This window comes from Ornithorhynchus anatinus, chromosome 4 (assembly GCF_004115215.2).
Source record: "Ornithorhynchus anatinus isolate Pmale09 chromosome 4, mOrnAna1.pri.v4, whole genome shotgun sequence".
Taxonomy (NCBI): Eukaryota; Metazoa; Chordata; class Mammalia; order Monotremata; family Ornithorhynchidae; genus Ornithorhynchus; species Ornithorhynchus anatinus.
Window position 1 is genome coordinate 94,248,449 of NC_041731.1, and position 19,262 is coordinate 94,267,710.

At 47.8% G+C, this 19,262-nt stretch overlaps 1 protein-coding gene across 1 annotated transcript in view; it reads left to right on the top strand.

Annotated features, from left to right (window-relative positions):
* The window catches only part of ABCA4 (ATP binding cassette subfamily A member 4), a 224,271-nt gene that overhangs the window by 55,025 nt on the left and 149,984 nt on the right, over positions 1–19,262 (top strand). Inside the window, exons 7-10 of the mRNA XM_029063580.2 lie at positions 1,834–1,923; positions 7,500–7,740; positions 14,454–14,593; positions 18,293–18,409. Of these exons, the coding sequence (XP_028919413.1) occupies positions 1,834–1,923; positions 7,500–7,740; positions 14,454–14,593; positions 18,293–18,409 (588 nt within the window). The remainder of the gene's footprint in view (positions 1–1,833; positions 1,924–7,499; positions 7,741–14,453; positions 14,594–18,292; positions 18,410–19,262) is intronic.

A 19,262-nucleotide genomic window follows, 5' to 3' on the forward strand; every position in this document is an offset into this window, starting at 1 on the left:
GAGGATTTTACAATCTAGTGGCTGCTGTACAAGTATGGAGAGATTTTACAACTGAAGAAATCACATAAGAAGGGACCGAAAAACCACCGTTGGAATGAAAAGAGTCAACTGGAAATAGAGAACCCTAAGAAGATGAGACAAGACTATCTTTGAATGCAAGTAAATTGGCAGCTCTTCACACACATTTTTCTTTAAACAGCTGCTATCTGAAAACTATTATCTAAAAAAAAAATATTTTGCTTCCCCAGGAGTCTTGCTCTGGGTCTTCATGCTGGCACTCAGATTTTACTCCGTTGCATTTAATGTCACCAGGAAACCATTTGTGATTAAAGTTTTTTAAACACTCGACTAGCTCAGCTGGGTGACTCCGGATAGCCTTTGATTCGACTTTTACAAGTAGTATTTATGGAAACAATATTGCAGAAATCAGTCTTTGAGAAAGGAGTGAGAAAATGAATTTTTAAGAGTTCTAGAAAAAATAAACTGTTGCTCTAGGAACTGAACTCTGGAAATTCACTGGTTTAATAATAATTGAGGGTATTTATTAGTATTGTACACCGTACTAAGCACTGGAGTAAATACAAGATAGTCATGCCGGACACAGTCTTTGTTCCATATGGAGCTCACAGTCTAAGTAGGAGGGAGAACAGGAGGTAGCCCCTTTTTATAGATGAGGAAAAGTAAGGCATGGAGAAGCCTTTTTTTTTTAATGGTATTTTTTAAACACTTACTATGTGCCAGGCACTGTACTAAGCTCTGAGGTAGATATAAGCAAATCGAGTTGGACACAGTCCCACCCCACATGGGGCTCACAGTCTCAATCCCCATTTTACAGATGAGGTAACGGAGGCACAGAGAAGTGAAGTGACTTGCCCAAGGTCACACAGCAGATAAGTGGCAGAACCAGGATTGAACCCAGGTCCTTCTGAATTCCGGGTCCATGCTGTATTCATTCATTCATCCATTCATTCAATTCATTCGATTGTGTTTATTGAGCGCTTGCTGTGTACAGAGCACTCTACTAATCACTTGGGAAGTACAATTCAGCAACAAATACAGACAATCCCTGCCCACAACGGACTCACAGTCTAGAAGGGGGACGGCAGACATCAAAACAAGTAAACGGGCATCCGTAGCATCATTATAAATGAATAGAAATATATACATCATTAATAAAAAGAAATGGAATTATAAATATATACACAAATGCTGAATATACACAAGTGCTGTGGGGCAGGGGTGGGGTAGAGCAAAGGGAGAGGGTGGGGGCAATGGGGAGGGGAGGGGGAGCAGAGGAAAGAGGGGGCTTAGTCTGGGAAGGCCTCCTGGAGGAGGTGAGCTTTCAGTAGGGCTTTGAAGGGGGGAAGCGTGGTTGTTTGATGGATATGAGGAGGGAGGGCGTGCCAAGCCAGAGGTAGAACGCGAGTCAGGGGGTCGTTGGCGGAACAGGCGGGAAAGACCCCAGTGAGAAGGTTAGCGGCACCGGAGGAGCAGAGTCTGTGGGCTGGGATGGAGAAGGAGAGAAGGGAGGTGAGGTAAAAAGGGGCAAGAGGATGGAGAGCTTTGAAGCCAATGCTGCCTCTCCGCTACTATTTCTTCGATCACTTCGCTTGCTATCATTTCAATCTACGCCTTAACTGTTTGATCTATTGTGTGCTTGGTTGGTGTCTGTCCACCTGTGTCTCTCATTAGACTGTAAGGCCTTTAAGGGTTAGAATTGTCTGTTTCCAAGAGGTCAGGATTTTTCACACAGTATGTGCTCACTCTCTGCTGTTGATGCTAGGCATATGGGTGTGCATATTGATACGTGGTCATTCTTCTGATCATTTACAGCTTCCCAAGCTCTTAGATAGCAGCTCGCAAGGTATCGATCTGAAATCCTGGGGAAGAGTAATATCTAATCTGTCACCACGAGTGCAAGAGGTAAGTGGTAATTACGATAATACAGGCTAATGAAACTCGCTGATAAACTCCTCCATTTCCCCCACATTTTAACCAGGATCCTGGGTCCCTTGAACACCATCCAGTTTCACTGGGCTTTGAACTAGCACACAAGACTCTGACCCTGATCCTGCCAACTTGCAGTTTTAAAGCACCTCACAGACCCTGGACTGGAGGCAGAAATACCAGTCACCTATGGAATTTACATATCCAGGGAGGCTATGTGGATCGGCCTAAGTGGAACACCACAAACGGAAGATGGAATTCAACTCTATTAAACATGGCAGCGTGGCTCAGTAGAAAGAGCACGGGCTTGGGAGTCAGAGGTCATGGGTTCGAATCCCGGCTCTGCCACTTGTCAGCTGTGTGACTGTGGGCAAGTCACTTAACTTCTCTGTGCCTCAGTTCCCTCATCTGTAAAATGGGGATTAAGACTGTGAGCCCCACGTGGAACAGCCTGATGACCCTGTATCTCCCCCAGCGCTTAGAACAGTACTCTGTACATAGTAAGCGCTTAACAAATACCAACATTATTATTATTATTAAAGTCTTTTTTGTATCACATTCCCTTTTCTGCAGTGCCTCAGACCTGTTCTAAAAAGTGCCTCAGTGACTCAGAAAGGAATCCTCAATTATGCTAATATGTGCATTCCTTTGCATATCTGTGTTTTTGGTTAATGTCAAAAAGCATAAAAATCCCCTCAACTCTTATCCTTTCTTCTTAAAACCTTTCTCCCCATCGTGCAGCCTAGTGGAAAAAGCACAGACCTGAGACTCAGAGAATCTTGGTTCTAATTCCAGCTTTGCCAGCACATAATCAGCGCTTAACAAATACCATAAAAAAGTGTTTACTACATGATGAGCAATGGGTTAGATTTATAAGCTCGCTGTGGGCAGGGAACATGTCTACCAAGTCTGTTATATTGTCCTTTTCCAAGCTCTTAGTACAGGACTCTGCACCCACAGGAAGTGTACATTAGAGAAGCAGCGTGGCTCAGTGGAAAGAGTCAGAGGTCATGGGTTCTATTCCCGGCTCCGCCGCTTGTCAGCTGTGTGGCTTTGGGCAAGTCACTTAACTTCTCTGTGCCTCAGTTACCTCATCTGGAAAATGGGGATTAAGACTGTGAGCCCCGCGTGGGACCTGATTACCCTGTATCTACCCCAGCGCTTAGAACAGTGCCCGGCACATAGTAAGCGCTTAACAAATCCCAACATTGTTATTATTATTATTACATTCCAAGCTCTTAGTACAGTGCTCTGCACATAGTAAGCGCTCAATAAATACTATTGAATGAATGAATGAATGCTCAATAAATACCACTGACCGATTGATCAATTAAGACTGGGGTAAATACAAGATAATGAGATCCCACACGGGACTCATGGGGAAGCAGCGTGGCTCAGTGGAAAGAGCCTGGGCTTCGGAGTCAGAGGTCATGAGTTCGACTCCCGGCTCTGCCACTTGTCAGCTGTGTGACTGTGGGCGAGTCACTTCACTTCTCGGTGCCTCAGTTCCCTCATCTGTAAAATGAGGATGAAGACTGTGAGCCCCACGTGGGACAACCTAATTCCCTTGTATCTCCCCCAGCGCTTAGAACAGTGCTCGGCACATAGTAAGCGCTTAACAAATCCCAACATTACTAAACATTAGACTCCCAGTCTAAAAGAGAAGGAAGACCAGATATCTTAACCCCATTTTACAGACGAGGATACCGAGACACAAGTGACCTGCCCAAGGTCGTCCCGCAGGGCAGTGGAACTAGAATCGCAGTCTCCTGACTTCTAATCCTGCCCTCTCTTCTGTAGACTGTGCCGTCTCTCCCCATTTCACATCACGACCTCTGCACATGTTCAGAGTCTTCCAAACCACACTTTACAGTTGTGGTTTCAGCAGTGTGCTCGTCATCTTAGAGCCGAGTTTCCAGAATCACCGAGGCCACGAAAATTCTCATCGGTAGCAAAAATTTGCATCGGTAGCAAAAATTTGCATCGGTTCCACCCTGAATTCCTAGTGACAACTTTCTCTTCTCTTTCCCCTGGTATTTCTGCTCTCTCCAGTCAGTCATTCAAATGTACGTATTGAGCGCTTACTGTGTGCAGAGCACTGTACTGAGCACTTGGGAGAGTTCATATAACAATAAAACAGACACATTCCCTTCCCACAACCACCGCGTTAGGCCGAATAAGGGCTCCCCGTGTGTCTTTGACCACGCGGCAGAAGGAGAGGGCCCTGAGCAGAGACGTTCTTCCCCGTCGCCTGGCATGCTGTTGGCCCAAGCTAACGTTATCGTTATTGTCCGTGGCCCAATTGCACCACGTGGTATCCGAGTGGAGGGAGGGAAGAGGGGCCGGATCATTGTCATGGGCTCTAATCCCAGCTCCGCCACTTGTCAGCTGGGTGACTTTGGGCAAGTCACTTAACTTCTCTGTTAAATTCTCTGAGTTCGAATCCCAGCTCTGCCACTTGTCGGCTGTGTGACTGTGGGCAAGTCACTTAACTTCTCTGTGCCTCAGTTCCCTCATCTGTAAAATGGGGATTAAGACTGTGAGCCCCACGTGGGACAACCTGATTCCCCTATGTCTACCCCAGCGCTTAGAACAGTGCTCGGCACATAGTAAGCGCTTAACAAATACCAACATTATTATTATTATTATTCTCTGGGCCTCAGTTACCTCATCTGTAAAATGGGGATAAAGACTGTAAACCCCACGTAGAGGACAATCTGTTAACCTTGTATCTATCCCAGAGCTTAGAACAGTGCTCTGTACATAGTAAGCACTTAACAAAATACCATTATTACTATTATCACTGTGAACACCACCACCATCCTCGGATGCCAAGAGGCCTTCCGTGACTAAGCTCTCTTTTCCTCCTCTCCCTCTCCCTACTTCAATTCCATGACTTATCTCCTTCATTCACCACCTCCTCCCAGTCCCACAGCACTTATTCATTCATTCAATCATATTTATTGACTGCTTACTCTGTGCTTAGCACTGTACTAAGCACTTGGGAGAGTGCATTGTAACAACAAACAGACACATTCCTACCCATTGCTGTCTGTCTCACAGTCTAGAGGGGGAGACAGAAATTAATATAAATAGATAAGTAAGTACATAAATAATTATGTCCATTTCTGGACATCTGTCCATCTGTCTGGCCATCCGTCTGTCTGTCCATCTCATCTCAGCCAAACCCAAGAGTGGCATTTTCGTCCCCCCACCGAGCCAGCTGGGCTAATGCTGACGTAGTAATAATAATAATCATTATGGTATTTGTTAAGCGCTTACTTTGTGTCAGGCATGTTACTAAGCGGCGGGGTGGATACAAGCAAATCGGGTTGGACCCAGTCCCTGTCCCACAGTCTCAATCTCCATTTTACAGATGAGGGAACTGAGGCCCAGAGTGAGCTCAATCTGGGCAGGGAATGTGTCTGTTAGTTGTCGTATAGAACTCTCCCAAGCACCTAGTACAGTGTTTTGCACAGAGTAAGTGCTCAATAAATATGATTGAATATCTGTAATTTATTTATTGATGTTAATGTCTTTTTCCCCCTCTAGAGTGTAAGTTCACTGTGGGCAGTGAATGTTCCTATTTATTGTTTATTGTACTCTCCCAAGCACGTAGTAGAGAGTTCCACACAAAGTGAGCGTTTAATAACTACCCTTGAATGACTGCCTGAATGAATGGATGGGCTTGCCGAAAGGTGTGATCGTGACGTTACGCAGAGTGGGCTCTCCACGCCGTACCTGGTCAAAGAGAACCCAGAATTCACTGCTCAGAATCCCCTGACAAATGTGGCATTCCATTAGAGAAGCAGTGTGGCTTAGTGGAAAGAGCCCGGGCTTGGGAGTCAGAGGTCGTGGGTTCTAATCCCCCGCTCTGCCACTTATCAGCTATGTGACTTTGGGCAAGTTACTTAACTTCTCTGTGACTTAGTTACCTCATCTGCAAAATGAGGATTAAGACTATGAGCCCCATGTGGGACAACCTGATTACAATGCTCTGGGCATGTCACCTCCCTCCTCAAAAAGCTCCAGTAGTTGCCGATCAACCTTCGCATGAAACAGAGAAGCAGCGTGGCTCAGTGGAAAGAGCACGGGCTTTGGAGTCAGAGGTCATGAGTTCAAATCCCAGCTCCGCCACTTGTCAGCTGTGTGACTCTGGGCAAGTCACTTAACTTCTCTGTGCCTCAGTTACCTCATCTGTAAAATGGGGATTAAGACTGTGAGCCCCACGTGGGACAACCTGATTCCCTTGTGTCTACCCCAGCGCTTAGAACAGTGCTCGGCACATAGTAAGCACATAACAAATACCAACATTATTATGAAACAAAAACTCCTCACTCTTGGCTTCAAAGCTCCCCGTCCCCTTGCCCCCTCCTACCTCACCACCCTTCTCTCTTTCTACTGCCCACCCCATACACTCCGCTCCTCTGTCGCTCACCTCCTCACAGTTCGCCATTTGCGCCTGTCCCGCCATCGACCCCTGGCCCACATCCTACCCCTGTCCTGGAACGCCCTCCCGCCTCACCTCGGCCAAACTAACTCTCTTCCCCTCTTCAAAGCCCTACTGAGAGCTCACCTCCTCCAGGAGGCCTTCCCAGCCTGAGCCCCCCCATTTCCCTCTGCTCCTCCTCCCCTCCCCTCTGCCCCCCGAGCCCTCTGCTCTTCCCCTTTCCCCTCCCCTCAGTGCTTTGCATATTTGTATACATTATTTATTACCCTATTTATTTTGTTATGAGATGTATATCTCCATGGTTCTCCATGATTCTAATTATCTCGATGATGTTGCTTTGTTTTGTTCTGTTTTGCTTTCCTGTCTCCCCCGTTTAGACTGTGAGCCTGTCATTGGGGAGGGATTGTCTCTATCTGTTGCTGAATTATACATTCCAAGCACTTAGTACAGTGCTCTGCACATAGTAAGTGCTCAGTAAATACCTTTAAATAAATGAATACCCCGGCGCTTACAGCAGTGCTTAACACATGGTAAGCTCTTAACGAATTCCATCGTTATTATTATTCCATTAACCAAACAGGAAGAATAGGAAAGTCGGAGAGTGAATCTTCAGCTGTTGTCTGGCCCACTGTCACCCCCGTGATTTCTCGACAGACCCAAGGAGGTGAACTCATGCCAAACTCCCTGGCAGTCCCGGGAGGCCAGACACAGCCCTACCACTCCCTATCCACTAGCAGCATCTGACGACATCCATGGAGAAGCAGCGTGGCTTAGCGGATAGAGCACGGGCCTGGAAGTCAGAAGGACCTGGATTCTAATGCCAGCTCTGCCACCTGTCTGCTGTGTGACCTTGGGCAAGTCACTTTCTCTGTGCCTCAGTTCCCTCATCTGTAAAAAATGGGGATTAAGAGTGTGAGCCCATTGTGAGATAGGGACTGTGTCCAAACTGTCTAACTTGTATCTACCCTGTCGCTTGGCTCATAATAAGCTCTTAACAAGTGTTATTATTATCATTATGATTATTATTATCCTCCTAGCGGTTGGAACTCAGCCTGCGATTGCACTGGCGAGAGCGGTAACCCTCGGCCCTTGCCTTCCACAGCTGACTCGGCGTCGGAGCGTCCGCGATCTACTGTGGGCCCTGCAGCCCCTCCTGAGGGACGGAGGACCAGAGTCGGCGAGCCAGCTGACGGGCGTCCTTTCCGACCTCCTGTGCGGTCACCCCGAGGGCGGTGGCTCCAGGGTGTTCTCTTTCAACTGGTACGAAGACAACAACTACAAGGCCTTCCTGGGCATCGACTCCACGAGGAGCGCACCCGCCTACTCTTACGATCAGAGCATCAGTGAGTTCCGGCCTAGGTCCGGCGATTTCTGCCAGGGAGGAAACGGGGCGCGGTTGGGCAGTCCTCTTGGAGTCTCCGTTTTCCCTGTGATGAAAAGGTGCCAGTGAGTGGGAGGTGAAAGGCTCCGAATGAGCTGTCACAGGCGGAGCTGCGGTCCGGGCAGAGGGGACAGGTGGGGTAGGCGGGAGGAGTGTGGGGAGATGGAATTGGATTAGGGTTAGATTCCAGAGTCTGGCGAGTGTCCAGCGGCAGCAGGTGGTCGGGAACCGTGACAAGGTTCGGCTCAGAAAGGGAAGGAGGATGAGTTAACGTGACCGGAAACGTGTCCGTAGACCAGTCAGTGTCCGTCAGACAGCCAGTCGTATTGATTGAGCGCTTACCGTGGGAGAAGCAGTGTGGCCTAGCGGAGAGAACATGGGCTGGGAATCAGAAGGACCGGCGTTCAAATCCCAGCTCCGCTCCTTGTCTGCTGTGTGATCTTGGGCAAGACGCTTCATTTCTCTGGGCCTCAGTGACCCAGTGGGGATTAAGAGTGGGAGCCCAATGTGGGACAGGGACTGTGTCCAACCTGATTAGCTTGTATCTCTCCCAACACTTAGAACAGTGCCTGGCACATGGTAAGGGCTTAACAATTACCATAATTATTCATTATTATTACTTCTCTGTGCCTCAGTTACTTCATCTGTAAAAGGGGAACAATAAAATAGAACAGTGCCTGGCACACAGTAAACACTTAAGTACCACAAGTATTAGTAGTAGTAGTAATAAGTGCTTGGAAAAGTACAATATAACAGAGTAGTCTGTTAGTTTAATTTATTGAGCTCTTCCTGTGTGGAGAGCACTTTGCTTTTCCCCCCCTGCCAGCCCCACACCACTTATGTACTAATCTGTAATTTTATTATTTTGGATTCATGTCTGTCTCCCCACTCTTAGACTGTAAGCTTGTTGTGGGCAGGGAATGTGTCTGTTTATTGTTGTATTGTACTCTCCCAAGCATTTAGTACAGTGCCCTGCAATGCACTACATGCTCAATAAATATGATTGAATGAATGAGTGCACTAAGCGCTTGGGAGAGTACAATATAACAGGCACATGACCTGCCCACAACAAGCTTACAGGCAAGACGGGGAGACAGACATTATTGTAAATAAAGAAATTACAGATATGGACATAAGTGCTGTGGGGCTGGGATTCAAGAAGCAGCATGGCTTAGAGGAAAGAGCATGGGCTTGGGAGTCAGAGGATGTGGGTTCTAATCCTGGTTCTGCCATTTGTCTGCTGTATGACCTTGGACAAGTCACTTAACTTCTCTATGTCTCAGTTACCTCATTTGTAAAACGGGGATTAAAGACTGTGAGCCCCACGTAGGATAACCCGATCACTTTGTATCTACTTCAGCACTTAGAATAGTGCTTGGCACAAAGTAAGCATTTAGCAAATACCATCGTTATTATTATCTGAGGGCCTATTGTGGGCAAAGCAGTGAACCCTGAACTTTTCCTAGCATTAGTGTCTTCTCCAGAAAATGAGTCCTCCTGATTATGTGTCCAAAATATGCTAATCTAAATCATTTGGCCTTCCAAAGACCACTTTGGTTTAATTTTCACTAAAATCCATTTGTTTATCTTTTGGGCAGTCAATGATATTTGCAAAAGCCTTCTCCAACACCACATTTCCAAAGAATCGATGCTCTTTCTATCCTGTTTTCTCAATTTCCAGCTTTTGGGTTCACGCATTGTGACTGGAAATACCATAGAGTTAACAATTTGTATTTTTGTGACAATCGTTACATTAGCACATTTAATGACTTTTTCCAGGCTCTTCGTATGTAGTCTTCCTAACATTAATCTCTGGCGTATTTCTTGGCTACTATTTCCTTTATCATTGACTATCGATTCCAGCGCTTATATACATCACTTTATACTCTATCATTTCTCCTGTGTCTAATTTATTTTAATATCAGTTTCACCATATAGGCTGTCAAATGTTTATGGGCAGGGATCGTGTCTGTCAACTCTATCGTACTATAATAATAATAATTATTATTATGGTATTTGTTAAGCCCTTACTGTATGCCAAGCACTGTTCTAAGCACTGAGGTTGGTACAAGGTAATCAGGTTGTCCCAAATGGGGCTCACAGTCTTAATCCCTATTTTACAGATGAGGTAACTGAGGCACAGAGAAGTTAAGTGGCTTGCACAAGGTCTCACAGCAGACAAGTGGCTGAGCTGGGATTAGAACCCACAATCCTCCGACTCCCAAGTCCGTGCTATTTCCACTAAGCCATGCTGCTACTGCACTTTCTTAAGCGCTTAATACAGTCCTCCACACATAGTAAGTAGTGTGATCTAGTGGATAGAGCATGGATCTGGGAATCAGAAGGACATGGGTTCTAATTCTAGCTCCACCACTTGCCTGCTGTATGACCTTAGGCAAGTCACCTCACTCTCTCTGTGCTTCAGTTCTCTCATCTGCAAAATGGAGATTGAGACTTTGAGCCCCACATGGGACAGGGACTGTGTCCAACTTGATTAGCTTGTATCTACCCCAGTGCTTCTAACAGTGCCTGGCACATAGTAAAGCGTTAACAAATACTACAATTATTATTAGTAGTAGTAATAATAATAATGTTAGTATTTGTTAAGCGCTTACTGTGTGCAGAGCACTGTTCTAGGGACTGGGGTAGATACAGGGTCATCAGGTTGTCCCACGTGAGGCTCACAGTCTTAATCCCCATTTTACAGATGAGAAAACTGAGACCCAGAGAAGTTTTGACTTGCCCACAGTCACATAGCTGACAAGTGGCAGAGTTGGGATTCGAACCCATGACCGCGCACTCCCAAGCCCATGCTCTTTCCACTGAGCCACGAGTAAGCACTTAATAAATATCACTGTGACTGACTGATGGAGAGAGATGAGAAGGAGGTCCAGTGGTTCATTCATTCAATCGTATTTATTGAGCACTTCTGTATGCAGAGCACTGTACTAAGTAATAACGTTGGTATTTGTTAAGCGCTTACTATGTGCCTAGCACTGTTCTAAGCGCTGGGGTAGACACAAGGTAATTAGGTTCACCTTGGCTTCACGGACTCTGTCCTCTCCTGGTTCTCCTCTTACCTCTCTGGCCGATCATTCTCGGTCTCCTACGCCGGAGCCTCCTCCCCCTCCCAGCCTTTAACTGTTGGAGTTCCTCAAGGGTCAGTTCTCGGCCCTCTTCTGTTCTCCATTTACACTCACTCCCTCGGTGAACTCATCCGCTCTCACGGCTTTGACTACCATCTCTACGCAGATGACACGCAGATCTACATCTCCGCCCCTGTCCTCTCCCCATCCCTTCAGGCTCGCATCTCCTCCCGCCTCCGGGACGTCTCCACCTGGATGTCGGCCCGCCACCTAAAACTCGACATGAGCGAGACTGAGCTCCTCATCTTCCCTCCCAAGCCCGGTCCGCTCCCAGACTTCTCCGTCACCGTGGATGGCACGACCGTCCTTCCCGTCCCGCAGGCCCGCGATCTCGGTGTCATCCTTGACTCGTCCCTCTCGTTCACCCCACGCATCCTATCCGTTACCGAGACCTGCCGGTTTCACCTCTACAATATCGCCAAGATCCGCCCTTTCCTCTCCACCCAGACGGCTACCTTACTATTACGGGCTCTCGTTATATCCCGGCTAGACTACTGTGTCAGCCTTCTCTCTGACCTCCCTTCCTCCTCTCTCGCCCCGCTCCGGTCTATTCTTCACTCCGCTGCCCGGCTCATCTTCCTGCAGAGACGATCTGGGCATGTCACTCCCCTTCTTAAACAACTCCAGTGGTTGCCTATCGACCTCCGCTCCAAACAAAAACTCCTCACTCTAGGCTTCGAGGCTCTCCATCACCTCGCCCCTTCCTACCTCTCCTCCCTTCTCTCTTTCTGCCGCCCACCCCGCACGCTCCGCTCCTCCGCCGCCCACCTCCTCGCCGTCCCTCGGTCTCGCCCGTCCCGCCGTCGACCCCCGGGTCACGTCCTCCCGCGGTCCCGGAACGCCCTCCCTCCTCACCTCCGCCAAACTGATTCTCTTTCCCTCTTCAAAACCTTACTTAAAAATCACCTCCTCCAAGAGGCCTTCCCAGACTGAGCTCCTCTTCCCCCTCTACTCCCTCTGCCATCCCCCCTTTACCTCTCCGCAGCTAAAGCCTCATTTTCCCCTTTTCCCTCTGCTCCTCCACCTCTCCCTTCCCATCCCCACAGCACCGTACTCGTCCGCTCAACTGTATATATTTTCGTTACCCTATTTATTTTGTTAATGAATTGTACATCGCCTTGATTCTATTTAGTTGCCATTGTTTTTACGAGATGTTCTTCCCCTTGACGCTGTTTAGTGCCATTGTTCTCGTCTGTCCGTCTCCCCCGATTAGACCGTAAGCCCGTCAAACGGCAGGGACTGTCTCTATCTGTTGCCGACTTGTTCATCCCAAGCGCTTAGTACAGTGCTCTGCACATAGTAAGCGCTCAATAAATACTATTGAATGAATGAATGAAAGGTTGTCCCACATGAGGCTCACAGTCTTCATCCTCAATTTACAGATGAGCCACCAACCGGCCAGACTGTAAGCCCGTCAAACGGCAGGGACTGTCTCTATCTGTTGCCGACCTGTTCATCCCAAGCGCTTAGTACAGTGCTCTGCACATAGTAAGCGCTCAATAAATACTATTGAATGAATGAATGAAAGGTAACTGAGGCACCGAGAAGTGCAGTGACTTGCCCAAAGTCACACAGCTGACAGGTGGCGGAGCGGGGATTAGAACCCATAACCCCTGACTCCTAAGCCCGGGCTCTTTTCACTGAGCCAAGCTACCAAGCCGATTTGTACATTCCAAGCGCTTAGTACAGTGCTCTGCACATAGTAAGTGCTCAATAAATACTATTGAATGAATGAATGAAAGCGCTTGTAGAGTTCCATATAACAATACGCAGACACATTCCGTGCCCACAGTGAGGTTACAGTCTAGATGAGGTAGTGGGGAGAAAGACATTAATTTAATGAATAAATTCAGATTTGCACCTAAGTGCGGTGGGCCTGGGAGGGGGGATGACTAAAGGGAACAAGTCACGGTGATGCAGAAGGGAATGGGAGAAGAGAGAAGGAGGGCTTAATGAGGGAAGGCCTCTTGGAGAAGATGGGCCTTCAATAAGGCTTTGAAGGAGGGAGAGGAGTTTGTCGGACTTGAGGAGGGAGGACGTTCCAGGCCAGAGGCAGGACGAGGGCAAGGGGTTGACGGGGTGATAGAGGAGACGGAGGCCCAGTGAGAAGTTTAGCACCAGAGGAGCGAAGTATGAGGGCCGGGATGGAGAAGGAGAGTAGCAAGGTGGGGTAGGAGGGGGCAAGATGGTGGACTGCTTTAAAGCCAGTGGTGAGGAACTTTTGTTTGATGCAGGGGTGGATGGGCAACCTGACTGGCTGGTGGATACAGGGCAACTCTGGAGGTTTCGTTTTGCTGTCTCTCTCCCCCTTTTAGACTGTGAGCCAGTTGTTGGGCAGGGATGGTCTGTCTCTGTTGCCGAATTGTACATTCCAAGCGCTTAGTACAGTGCTCGGCACGCAGTAAGCACTCAATAAATACGATTGTGACTCAGTGGAAAGAGCCTGGGCTTTGGAGTCAGAGCTCATGAGTTCGAATCCCAGCTCTGCCACCTGTCAGCTGTGTGACTGTGGGCAAGTCACTTAACTTCTCTGTGCCTCAGTTACCTCATCTGTAAAAATGAGGATGAAGACTGTGAGCCCCATGTGGGACAACCTGATTCCCCTGTTTCTACCCCAGCGCTGAGAACAGTGCTCTGCACATAGTAAGCGCTTAACAAATACCAACATTATTATTATTACGATTGAGTGAATGAATGAACAGACAAGATGTTAATGGATGAATTGATGGGAGATGATCGGATAGAGAACTAAGCTTCTCAAGGGAGGGAGGTGTGGCCGTCACCTGCCTTTCCAGAACCCCTCTCTGCTGAAAAAGCTCCCTCTTCCTGCTGTTAATCTCATTCATTCATTCAGCTGTATTTATTGAGAGCTTACTGTGTGCAGAGCACTGTACTAAGCGCTTGGGAGAGCACAGTACAACAATAATCAGATACATTCCCTGCCAACAATGAACTTACGGTATAGAAGAGGCAGGCAGCAGTACGAATAAATAAATTACAGATATTTATGGGCTGGGGGCGGCGGCGAGATAGGCGAGATTAAGGCACGTGAGAAGGTGGAGTGAAGTGTGCGGGCTGGGCTGTAGAAGGAGAGTAGCGAGGTGAGGTAGGAGGGGGCAAGGTGGTGGACTGCTTTAAAGGCAACGGAGAGGAGTTTTTTGCACTCCAGTGTCACTCTGACAAAGCTGAAAATCCTCAAGCCTACCCATTCTAGACCCCTGTGGGCAGGGAACGTGTCAACCAACTCTGCTGAATGGTACTCTCCCAAGCGCTTAGTACGATGCTCTGCACACAGTAAGTGCTCAATAAATACCAATGATGGAATGACTGGAGAAGCCTCGACATTGAGCATTTTGTTAGGCATTAACGACATTCTCGTTACGGATCGGTTAAGGGGCGCTCTAACACCTTCCAAAGGGCGGCCAGGTCGAGAATGAGCCAGCTGGGTTCAGGGGGTGGGTCTGGTGGGCGGAGGGCGGAGCGGGCAGTGGATCCGGGCCTCTAACCTCCGTCCCTTCTTTCCTGGCAGCGCCCTTTTGTAACGCACTGATCCAGAACGTGGAATCGAATCCCGTGACCAAACTGGTCTGGAGTGCAGCCAAGCCGCTCCTGATGGGGAAAATCCTCTTTACTCCCGCTTCTCCTGCAGCGTGGCGCATTCTGAAGAACGTAAGACTCCCAATGTACTCTCCGCCAGCCACCCTTTCTCCTGCAGGGACTCCCGGGAGCTCCAGCCCATCTTTCTAGTCAGTCAGTTGTATTTACTGAGCACTCACTGTGTGCAGGGCACTGTACTAAGCACTTGGGAGGGTACAGTGTAACAGTAAACAGACACATTCTCCTCCCACAGTGAGCGTAAGCGTAAGTCTAGCGAGCGTCAGTCTAGAGGGGGAGACAGACATTAATATAAATAAATAAATTACAGATATGTCCATAAGTGCCGTGGGGCAGGGAGGAGAGATGAATAAAGTCATGGGAGAAGAGGAAAGGAGGGCTTAGTCAGGGAAGGCCTCTTGGAAGAGATGTGCCTTAAGTAAGGATTTGACGGGGGCAAGAGTAATAGTCTGTCAGATGTGAGGAGGGAGGACGTTCAAGGCCAGAGTCAGGATGTTGGCAAGAGGTCGGCGGTGAGATAGATGAGATCAAGGTAGAGTGAGAAGGTTAGCATTGGAGGAGCGAAGTGTGCGGGTTGCGCTGTAGTAGGAGAGCAGCCAGGTGAAGTAGGAGGGGGCAAGGGGATGGACGGCTTTAAAGCCGACGGTGAGGAGGCTTTGTTTGATGTGGAGGTGGATGGGCAACCACTGGATTTTCTTGAGGAGTGGGGAGGCATGTCCTGAACGTTTCTAGAGAAAAATGATCCGGGCAGCAGAGTGAAGTATGGACTGGAGTGGGGAGAGAAAAGAGGCAGGGTAGTCAGCGAAGAGATCGATATAGACCATTGTCTCATTCATTCATTCAATCATATTTATTGAGTGCTTACTGTGTGCAGAGCACTGTACTAAGAGCGTGGAAGAGTACAACAGTAAACAGACACATCCCCGGCCCGCAGTGCTCTCCCCTGCTCCACCTCTGGTTTGTTAATGAATTATAATAATGTTTATATTTGTTAAGCGCTTACTATGTGCAGAGCACTGTTCTAAGCGCTGGGGTAGATACAGGGTAATCAGGTTGTCCCACGTGAGGCTCACAGTCTTCATCCCCATTTTCCAGATGAGTTCACTGAAGCCCAGAGAAGTGAAGTGACTCGCCCACAGTCACACAGCTGACAAGTGGCAGGGCCAGGATTCGAACCCATGACTTCTGACTCCCAAGCCCGTGCTCTTTCCACTGAGCCACGCTGCTTCTCTTACTTGTTAAGTGGTTACTATGCTCCCAGCACTAAGCCTTGGGATAGATTCAAGTTAATCAGGTTGGACACAGGCCCTGTCCCACACGGGGCTCACACGCCTTTCTGTTGCTCCCACTTGCTTTCTTCACAGCTATTTCTAATGTCTTCTCATCTGGAGTTGTAGCGTAAGTCGGAGAGTCCTGAGAGTTTTTCTTCCCAGCGGAAGGTCATGGGTTCTAATTCTGCTCTGCCACTTGTCTGCTGTGTGACTGTGGGCAAATCACTTCTCTGGGCCTCAGTTACCTCTTCTGTCAAATGGGGATTGAAACTGTGAATCCCACACGGGACAGGGACTGTGTTCAACCCAGTTTGCTTGTAACCAATCCAGCACTTACTACAGTGCCTGGCACATAGTAAATGCTTAAAAAATACCATTATTATTATTATTATTCCTCAGAGTATCACCCTGTTGGAAGAGAGTATGCTGCTAGAGCAGATTTGCTCATACCACTTTGTGTGCTGGGCAACGGGGTTGTTGACGAGAGAGGGAGATGCTGGTGTCAATCAATCAGTCAGATCAGTCAATTGTATTTATGGAGCATTTACTGTGTGCAGAGCACTGTACTAAGCACTTGGGAGAGTATGATATAACAATATTCATTCAATCATATTTATTGAGCACTTACTGTGTACAAAGCAATAATAATAATAATGTTGGTATTTGTTAAGCGCTTACTATGTGCCGAGCACTGTTCTAAACGCTGGGGTAGACATAGGGGAATCAGGTTGTCCCACATGGGGCTCACAGTCTTAATCCCCATTTTACAGATGAGGCACAGAGAAGTTAAGTGACTTGCCCACAGTCACACAGCCGACAAGTGGCAGAGCCGGGATTCGAACTCATGAGCCCTGACTCCAAAGCCCGTGCTCTTTCCACTGAGCCACGCTGCTTGGGAGCACTGTACTATACTGTACTGAAAGCTTGGGAGAGTCCAAGAGAAGCAGCAAGGCATAGTGGATAGGGCACGGGCCTGGGTGTCAGATGTTCATGAGGTCTCAACCCACCTCTGCCATAACATGTCTGCTGTGTGACCTTGGAAAAGTCACTTCCCTTCTCTCTGCCTCAGTTACCTCATCTGTAAAATGAGGATTGAGACTGTGAGTCCTAAATGGGACAAAGGATTGTGTTCAACCCAGTTTGCTTCTATCTACCCCAGGACTTAGTACAGTGCCTGGCACATAGCGCTTAACAAATACCATTGTAGTTATTACAATATAATATTAAAGACACATTCCCTGCCCACAGCAAGTTTACAGTCTAAGGATGAGCTTACAGTCAATATACCAGATATATTCCCTGCCCATAATGAGTTTATAGTCCATAATAATAATAATTATGGTATTTAAGTGCATTCTTTGTTCCAGGCACTGTTAGAAATGCTGGGATGAATACAAGCAAATCGGATTGGACATAGTTCCTGTCCCACGTGGGGCTCACGGTCTCAATCCCCATTTTACAGATGAGGTCACTGAGGCCCAGAGAAGTGAAGTGACTTGCCTAAGGTCACACAGCAGATAAATCAGGGTGTGAGGATTAGAATCCAAGACCTTCCAACTCCCAGGTCAGTGCTCTAGCTACTAGGCCATGGGACCATTTACTTGCTGGCTCAAAAGGAGAAACCTGAAGCCCTAATCGGGTAACAGCAATCGATAATAGTGCAGATACTGTGTGATCCAAAGAAAGAGCTTGCTACACAACTCCATGCTGGAAAAGATCTGTAGGATGAGATGTCTTCAGGTCTCTACTTATACTCTACTTGAAAAGGATCTCCCAGATAGTTTAGGGTTCTGAGGGGCGGGTATGTCTGTCTGCCTCTCTAATAATAATAATGATTGTGGTATTCGTTAAGCACTCACCATGTGCCAGGCACTGTTCTAAGTGCTAGGGTGGATATAAGAAAATGGGGTTGGATACAGTCTTAATCCCCATTTTAGAGCTGAGGTAACTGAGGCACAGAGAAATTAAGTGACTTGACCGTGGTCACACAGCAAACTTGTGGTGGAGCCGGGATTAGAACCCAGGCCTTTCTGACTTCCAGGCCTGTGCTCTTAGGCACGAGGCCATGCTGCTTCTCTTTCTCAGTCTCACACCTCCCTCTTTCAATCAATTAATCAATCAGTTGTATTTACTGAGTGCTTACTGTGTGCAGAGCACCCTACTAAGCCCTTGGGAGAGTACATTATAACAATATTTAACAATATATAACAATTGTTTTTGTCTATCTCCCCCGATTAGACTGTAAACCCATCAATGGGCAGGGATTGTCTCTGTCTGTTGCCGATTTGTACATTCCAAGTGCTTAGTACAGTGCTCTGTACATAGTAAGCGCTCAATAAATACTACTGAATGAATGAATGAATATAATAGACACAGTCCCTGTCCACGATGAGTTTACAGTCTAGAAACAAGCTCTCTCTCTCATTCTCCCGCTTTCTGTCCCTGCTTTTCCTTTCTCCTCTCCCTCGCTCTCTCATTTTAGGCGAACAAGACTTTTGAGGAGCTGGAACGTGTCAAGAACTTGGCCAAGGTCTGGGAAGAAGTGGGACCCCAGATTTGGGATTTTTTTCACAACAGCACACAGATGGCCATGATCCGGGTATGCTAAGACATATTTGTTTAGTTTTTTTTTACTATTTGTTTAGTGCTTACTAAAATCCTGTAGTTCCTCCTGGCCCTTCCCGATTCCCGAGGGCCGGGGAGTGGAGCGGTGGAAGCCAATGAGGAGGGAGACGGAGAAGTTCACAGCGAGGCAGAGATTAAGTCCGAGATACTCACGGAGATGCACCTGTTGGCAGAGAATCCGTTCTGAATATGATGCAGAACAGCGGCCGGGGAAAGTTGGAGTGCAGCTGCTGCTTCTACTGGCTCCCTGCCTCCACTGCGATGGATTTCATCCTCAGCAGCTGCAGCAGAAATGAGTGGAAATGGCAGCTGTTTTTCCTCTTAATGTTGGTATTTGTTTAGCGCTTAACTATGTGCAGAGCACTGTTCTAAGCGCTGGGGTAGATACAGGGTAATCAGGGTGTCCCACGTGAGGCTCACAGTCTTCATCCCCATTTTACAGATGAGGGAACTGAGGCACAGAGAAGTTAAGTGACTTGCCCACGGTCACACAGCAGACAAGTGGCAGAGCAGGGATTCGAACCCATGACTCTTACCACCTCCTGTCTCCGCTGCTGGCTGCTGGGTCTGCCTGCGGGCCCCAAACTAGGCCTGGGAGGAAAAGTACCAGAGCCTTCTTTCGGGTTTGCAGGCGGAGGGCTAAAGTTCTCGAGGGTTTCTGCCCATCCTGGCAGGTCGCGGAAAATTACCTATACGCTCAGTTTTCATAATACATGCTTTCACTAGGCGCTTTGGCGACGGCGCTGTTGGGAAATGAGGGGATGTTTAGCGATAACCCATTTTGGATGGGAAAGAACAGGTTATGGTTTTGGGGAGAAACAATTGTG